This window comes from Atta cephalotes, assembly GCF_000143395.1.
Source record: "Atta cephalotes unplaced genomic scaffold scaffold00038, whole genome shotgun sequence".
NCBI lineage: Eukaryota > Metazoa > Arthropoda > Insecta > Hymenoptera > Formicidae > Atta > Atta cephalotes.
Genome location: NW_012130102.1, coordinates 993,691 through 1,002,075, shown reverse-complemented (window position 1 = coordinate 1,002,075; position 8,385 = coordinate 993,691). Strand labels below are relative to the sequence as shown.

Sequence of the window (8,385 nt, the reverse complement as noted above, 5' to 3'; positions counted from 1 at the left end):
TTTCTAAAATTTTTTAGAACAACGAATCGTCGGCTACTACAAAATATCTCGATTTTTTAATAAAAATATCTAACAATCTCATTATTTAATATTGCGTATACTATATAACAACGATAAAATCTCTATATTGAATTCCTAGAAATAAGAATGCGTTACAAAAATAATATACAATGAAAGAAAAGATTGGCTGCTGCAATTTAAAATACTATGCCACATTCAGCCAATCTTTTCTTTCAGTGTAACAATAAAATTGTCTTGTAAAACGTCATTGTGACGTAGACTAATTCAACGTTAGGAAACTGAGTACATAATTCGAGCTAAAGTTAAATTTTGATCTAATATGTATTTGTTTCAACTGTTATCGAGCTCGGGTTTGGACGATTCAACGGTACTCATACAACTTGTGGATAGAGATTTATCGTCATCACTCATCCATACGTGGAATTTTGCGCCACTTCGACAATGCTGCACGACATTGATGATACCCATCACAATGTATATCACAGTTAAAATTAGAAAGTAGCTGCCATAGACGAAAAACTGAAATGCAAAGTTTTTGACATTATTCGAAGGGATCCAATATCCAATCTCGAAGCATTTTCAGCATATCATCTTACCTGCTGTCTAATATTTAGCATAAGTGTATTAATGACCACGAGCGTCAGCAAACTTTGCGTTAATAACGCGAAGAATGTATTTACGCCGAACACAAGGCCATAGCTATCCTCAGATATATACTTGGCGACTTCGAAACTACGAACAAGCAAAAGTAAAATGATCTTTGATTTCTCTCTTTTCTCATTTAGCCTTATTGCAATTTTAATAGAATGAAGAATGTACTATATTCAATAGAACGTTTATTTTACAACTGTTGAAAGTTTTATTCGCGATTATACTTTTAAATCTAGAGAACAGTTCTATTTCAGCGAAGACAATTTTCAATGGTTGAAAAATAAATATTCTGCTGCACGCAAAAGCACTTCTCAATTTTTAACTGAAGCATTTCTCAATTAAGAACTGGTTTCACTACATGGAAAAACCAATTTGGTTGAAGTATCTAAAAATTTAACTACAGATCTGAATTTAGGTATAGATTTGAAAATAATTTTGTTGAACCATCACAAAATAATTATGTAAAAATCTGAAACACGATGAATAAAATGCTGCAAAAAGTTTTGATATTCTAGGAACTAGTTTGAGTGTTCTATACAGTTATTTTAACCCAACAGAATTATTTTCAGATCTATATTTAGCTAAAGTTTTAGATACTCCTACCAGCAAAAACCTTCTTTCTGTCGGTCTTCCGAGCTTAATCGGATGATTAAGTGTCAATTATGATTGATTAATTTTGATCAATTCTGCTTAATCATTGCGTTCACCTTGCAACAGTAACCATGGTGTGGTAAATTACACCGAATATGACGTAGCCGAAATACAGAAGCCAAATGTTGTAGCTGTAAGAGAGTCCTAATAACATACTGCCTTCCAAGAGCGAAAAAATGGACAACGTCATATCTCCTAATAGGGTCCAGTTCAACTGTATCTTCCCTACATAAAATACGGTCACTGCACCTGGTAAAAATAAAAGATTAATTAAAAAATTTAATTGTAGCTGTTCCATAATTTTATTTAATTAGTTTTTCTTAATCGCGCTCTTTCATTATATCAATCAAGTCTAATTGATATGAATACTTTTTTCACGGATATTTTCTTTGAAGAAACTACGCAGTTTGCAAATTATCCCTGTGTCTTGGCGTCGTTAAATCTCAAATTTTGTGAACATTGCGATTCACTTTATTAGAACGAAAAGTAACTTATATAATGCAATTTCAAGTTGCTTCTCGCCCTGATGAAGTGAATTGCAATATTTACGAAACCTTGGCACTTTATAATTTATCAAGATATAGAGATAATTTGCAAATTTATTTCGAATCAAGTTTTAATGAATTTATAAATAAAAATGTTTAACGCATCTATAATCACACATCGAATCTCACTGAGCTGTATTTAATTGATGAGTAATTTTAATGAGATTTGAGTTGAATAGCATTATCAATTAAAATAAGATTCTTATAATATAATATGATTAAGATAAATTATTATATATTCTTCTAAAATATATTAAATATTGTTTTATAGTTGGCACAAATACATTTTTATTTATAATTATATTCAGTTTTTTAATTTGCAACGAAGATAAAAATTATCTACTAAGACTATTGTTTGGATATTTCTTGGAAAAATGGTTAATGTTATCTGCCATCTTCATTAAGCTTTATCTCACATAATATGTATTTATTTTAGATTAGAGACAAAATTACTTCATTGTTAGCAGAGCATTAACAGGATTGCAGCAATTGTTATCTTAATTGCGATAATATTTAAATAATAAAAATTGAAACTTTAATTTAAAATATTCGAGAAAATTATGCAGTTTACCTCGCATCAATTACATTATTATAGATATAACTAATTGTTCTATATTGATTCGTTGTTTTAATTGTATATTTCGATTTTACAAAACTTAAACAAGGCACGTGTTTTACCAAAAATGGCTGAAGCATCTTCCTTACCGACGATTGCGTAGACAAAGTCCACTGCACCGTTGTAGATCATGTCGCCTGGAATCACTGCAGTTTGCCATAGTAATTGAATGTAACTAACGACCTGCAAGTAGCCGCAGGTAGCCAGTGCCCACCAAACCGACCACTTGGCCACGCGATAATTGGTATAAGCCTGGATGAAATGTTTCCACAACAACGCATACGCGTTTCTAGTCTTACGAAGCACTTGTGCGCCTGATACCATGAAACATTGCTTTGTTTTGCCATTCTCGACATTACGTGATTCTTGCGAATTGCTGGAATGTTGCAAGTGATAATCGAGAGTGTCTTTTCCTTGTGTGTCTTCCTCAGAAACGCTGGTGCGATGAAAGTACATCGACTGATTTACAGAAGGCAAGAAGAGCGCCCAGATCGTTGCCAAAATATTAGCTGGAAAACAAAATTTATATATAAAATTTATATAATTTTTTGATATAATATAATATGTAAAGAATGTCAATATTTATAAATAATATCTCATGTATATTGTAATACCTCATCCGTAACAGATCCTGATAATTCTAGGATATAATAATAATTTGAAAAATCGTGTTTTCTCAGAAAAAATTTCAACGTGTTTAAATTTAACTTTAGAAACAATAAATTCAATCCATAGTACTTTTTTTATGTTTTTTAAACAGTTTTATATCATAGATTAAGAATATAGTTGAATTCGAAAAATTCATTCATTTAAAGAAAATAAAAACTTAACACAAAAAGTTTTAGATTCCAAGAATCCATACGTTTCTTTAGTAACAAAAAAAATGTGTTTCTGTTACGAATGTTGATTAATGTCATTATTTTGCACAAGCTATGTAGAATTCTATTCTATATAAAATGATTAAATCATATAATCGGACAGTTTGATGTATGCATCAGTTAATTTTATCTTGCGTACCTGAAAGAGTTATAAAATTGAGCTGATGATAGTTTAATAATTCGAAGGAAGCTGTTAATTGCGCTACAATACCAGACATGCTACGGCCAAATAGTACGGCCGCTTTAGTATGCCCTGTTACTTCTTGATAATGTTTTTTATCTACTTTGGCATATATGTAAGTATAATAAGCCACTTCTGTTGACATAAACACGCCGTAAAAAAATTCTACAATCTGAAATACTATCACGGTTTTGCCGAGTATAATCATAAAGTATGTGACGACACCGGAAAGACCACATAATACAATGATTGGTTTGTATCTAACAAAATCTGTTATCAAGAAGACAAGTATCAGTGTTGCTAAGTAACTGTACGTGGCCACAGGAAGAATATCTTGATTTACCTGAAAAATTAAACGTATCGTTAACAATTCGATTATTTGAATGGACATAAAATCAATATAATATTCAATATTTCAAAAACTAACTTCCTCCTTTGTGAAATTCTTCCATGGTCCAGTTAAGTAATCGGTTACAAATGATTCAGAAGGCCGAAAGTCCTTAAAACATCCAAACATGCACAAAATACACGAGATTTTCATCCAACGCATTCTGCTTTGTGAATACCTGTTTAATGAATTATTAAAAAAAAAAAATTAATAAAATCTTCAATGCATCTCTGTAAGAAAAAAAGAGAGAGCATATATTAATTATATTAATTCATTTAACATATAATGAATGTATTAAAAAAATAATATAAATTTATGTTTCAATACATTTTCATCTAATAAATAACAGTGTTCTAACAAAACATTTAATACAATAAAATAAAGTTATTTATTTTATTCTATCTAGAGATTTATTTAACATTTAGAGATTTTATTTTAATTTCGTTTTCAATTAATTATTTCCCGTATTACATCTGTTCTTATTAAACTTCACGTATCTGTTACAATTAAACGTTTCAAATATCTTTTCTCACTACCTTCACAAATTTTTGCACAATTTTGCACCAACGCTACCGTCTACTGCCGTCCGCTACTACCTTCAAAATAAATCTTCACACGCCTAGCTGACTTAGTATTGAACAAGATTATACAAACGTAATAGAAGGGAAACTCCAAAACTAAGTTTAAATCACAGTGCACCTTAGTGAGGAAAATTGTAACACGTTAGATCATGAACAAATAATGATAATGAACATTTTAATCGCGCCCAATGTTACTATATTCTAAAAATAAAGTTGTATAAGTTATTAAATTTTAAAAGTCGGATTGACCACGTCAATTTTTATATCTATCGTCGGTAATTTATCAATATTCTTATTTTGTATGTATATGCGCGCGTGCGTGTGTGTGTACGTGTTTAAATTTTATTAATTTATAATAATTTGTGTTTTTAATTTATATTTAAAATTTTTAATTTTTAATTTCATTTTTTGTAACTTCTAAAGTCAAATTAATTTTGAATTTCTTTCAATATATCTTTTAGTATTAATTATATAGTAATTTATTGATGTTTTTACTTACATTTCTTTTTTATATTTCTAATATAAAATCAGCTTTTTATTCTTCAGTAATATGTCTCGATCAATGACAACGAGGATAGATTTTTAATTCGAACGAAATCCACTACGAGCCACCACCTGTCTCTACTTTAAAATGGGGATCGTACGGGTTGATAATAATAAGTTAGACGGGTATTATTTTACAATAGTATAACATTGTAATGCGTAGATCCCCCCCTCCTCCTCCTCCATTTATATCTTTAAATAACATATAATTCAATCATTTGCATTCATTTTCTTTTTATTGACACTCAATAGCAAGTCAAAAAGACTTTATATTATTTCTGATAATAAGTGAATGCAAATTTAGAGTGTTAAAAAATTGTTACACCAGGGGTCTCTTTTCAAATACAATATAACAATAGCAATGTTATTTTGAAGTGTTGTTGGGTTACGTCGACAATCGCGCCCCTTCTCCAGATCGGATTCAGGGGGGATGAGCCAACGATGATGGGGGGATGCGGGTTGAACTTTGTGGACATCTCGTAGATCCCGCTCGTCGGCGTGTCAAGAAGCGCGCGCGCAATTTTCGAGTTTTTCTCGGACTCGATGCCAGGACGTGATATATAGAAAGAAATCTGCGTTTCCTTTGCTGAGAATTGAAACGATTAAGGTAAGCTACTCACTATCGTATTTAAAAAGCACATTTTTTTTTTATTGAAAAGCATTAGTATAAAAAATCCTCTGTTTATGTTACATGCGATATTTATTTCATACAAATTACTCTCTAATTTTACATTGCTGTTTATTGAAATTGCAGCGCAAATAAAAATTTATTGGATTAGACATATGAAATTTATTTTTTAACCCTAATCGATTTTCCCTGGTCCAGTAGACCTGGAGTTTTCTTTGACTGTTTTGTAAAAAATGATTTATAATAAATGTTTTTTTACAATTTTAGATAATTAAAAAATTTACAATCTTCTTCGAATTTTGATTTTTTAAAACAAAAAGAAATTCGTTCAATTACGTTAACTTTAAGCAAAGGAATTGCTTAATTTAAAGTACACTAGATATGCGCGAATATTACGCGAAAAGATTAGCTTTTATTGAAGTATCTAAAATTTAGCTAATTAATTATGAAAATTAATTTATGATCTAAAAATTTAAAAAATTTTATCCGAATCCTCAAAATAATTATGTATAAAAAATTTTGAATATATAATATTGATTAGGGTGATTAATTAATTAATAAAAAATGAAATTATTGCGATCACAATTTTTTCGTACTTCAGTTTCGATAAACAGTACGTATATACATATATAACATATACTTTTTCATCTATCTATCGTATCGCGACTGAACACTTCGTTTCTTCATCCGAAGACGCGTCGAGTCGTGATGAAAATATATATAATGAAGATATAAAGAAGAACCAGAATTTCAGGATTCGTGTCTCGCAAAAATACGAGATGATTGGTGAAAAAGAAAGTGTCGCAACAATTATTGTCAACAATTATTAAGAATTAAAAGCTATTATGTAATTAATTAATTATTAATTGCCTGAAAATTAAATTTACTGAATTTTCTATTAACAAGTAACACTGTCATCAATCTGGATGAAACTATACATGTTTAACATTGAAAAATATTGAACTCATGTTTTTTTATTTTTCCCCAAAGTGAATTTTAAGGGTGATTGAAACCATCCCTCAATCACTCCCAAAAAATGTGTTATCTCGAATTACTACACTAGAATTACTCCGAGCATATAGGTGGCAATTAAATCCTGATTTTAAATATGTTAAAATGCACGGGAAAAAAATGGTTTGGTTGAATTAATTGGAATTCTGGTGGAAAATGAATGATCCAGAATTCTAGTTAAATCTGCAAGATTTCCAGTTAAATCTATTGAAATTATCGTGGAAATAATCAATATTTAGTAGATTTAATAAAAAATCTAAACTTAACCAAAATTCTAGTTAATTAATTCAACCAAATATTTTTTTCTGTGAGATTTTTGTCTCTTTTTGCTGTTTGTTGAAGTTAGCATTGAAAAAAATCAACACTTGATCTCCAAACGATTTTGACATTTGACAAAATCAAGGTAAGGACATTATTACCTCGTTCTTCATCAACTCTACAATTTTCGTGGCGAGATAACACATTTTTGGGGTTGAGGATTGAGGACTGATTTCAATCCTTAAAATTGATTTTGGGGAAAAATAGAAAAACACGGTTTCAATATTTTTCAATGTTAAACAAGTGTGCATAGTTTCATTCCAGATTGATGAGTGATAGTTGGATAGTGTTACTTGTAAGAAGATTTTATCTTGTTGGTTTTTAAAATAAATTTTTATGTATTATATAATTTTAATTTATAATTTGTGTATATTACATAATTTTTGTATGTACACTTGTATCACTGTACAAAGCAATACGCACACATGCACTAAGCAATTATGTATATAGAAAATGAAGCAATAATTCATGTAACAAGGAGACCTATGAAAGTGTCCTTATCCTATTTTAACGAGCTTTGAATATGTTGTTTTCTAGAAAAAAATAAGGGACATTTTATTTTATTATTTTATTTATATTTAACTTTTAGACAAAACATTTTTTTCTACCTCCTACATACAGTTTCGATGATATTCATTTCAAGAGAAAAACCGGATTTTCTTCAAAAGGGATGTTGCGCCCTAAAAGCGTCCTAATTAGACCCTTATAAAAAATCTTTTATTTCTGTATATAAAAAAACAACATATTCAAAACTTGAAAACTATTGAAATCGGAAGCGACACTTCTTGGGGTTTCCTGGTAAAATATCTCCAATTCTAAGTTAGATATAATTCGTCTTTTGGTGCCATTTCTTTTTCGTCACATACCTCGTATGTTGCGGAGACGCGCCGTCGCGTTTGATTTTATTGACGAAGAAGTTGATAACACTTAAAGCCGTTAAAGGGACACTTGAAAAAGTGTTAGAGGAAAAAAAAATACGTAGGCGTCCCCGTGGAGGCGTTTTCGTCACGACCCGATACGCCCTGAGGAGAAAGGAAAAGATATGACACTTCGATCAGACGCCTCTCGCATCCCGCCGGTCGTGAAGCTAAAGAGTCAGGCCGGATCTCGTTGAACGAGTCTCGATCAACCGCCGTCGTACGCGATCGCGATCGTGGATCGACCGATCTCTCTTTGCCGGAGAGTTACCGTCTCGTGAAAAACGACGTTCGCCCCGCAACGTCGCCGTGGTGCGAACAAATCGTCGCTTCTTCGCAGTCAGTTTTCATTCAAGGTGTTTATGAACAATGCCGGATGATGCTAAGGCACTTGTTGCCTTACTGACGATCACAACGTGAGCGGTCAGTCGTGATCCGCGGATCATCGGGGAGATA

The 8,385-nt window shown here is 31.0% G+C and overlaps 1 protein-coding gene across 1 annotated transcript; it reads right to left on the bottom strand.

The window, feature by feature from the left end:
- Nucleotides 1-351: 351 nt before the first annotated feature.
- LOC105621946 (thiamine transporter 1-like) lies at nucleotides 352-4,102 on the bottom strand. Its single transcript, XM_012203381.1, has 6 exons — nucleotides 3,971-4,102; nucleotides 3,502-3,886; nucleotides 2,574-2,993; nucleotides 1,380-1,572; nucleotides 618-753; nucleotides 352-540 (listed from the first exon to the last, which is right to left on the bottom strand). The coding sequence occupies exons 1-6, from the start codon at nucleotides 4,091-4,093 to the stop codon at nucleotides 352-354; spliced, it is 1,446 nt and encodes a 481-aa protein (XP_012058771.1). The 5' UTR covers nucleotides 4,094-4,102.
- Nucleotides 4,103-8,385: the final 4,283 nt, after the last annotated feature.

Excerpts from the sequence above, each read along its gene's own strand:
- LOC105621946 (XM_012203381.1), bottom strand. The coding sequence starts at position 4,093 with ATGCGTTGGATGAAAATCTCGTGTATTTTGTGCATGTTTGGATGTTTT. Across the intron at positions 2,994-3,501 it reads CAATTTTATAACTCTTTCAG|CTAATATTTTGGCAACGATC; the intron begins GTACGCAAGATA and ends TTTGTTTTCCAG. Across the intron at positions 1,573-2,573 it reads CTTTGTCTACGCAATCGTCG|GTGCAGTGACCGTATTTTAT; the intron begins GTAAGGAAGATG and ends TATTTTTACCAG.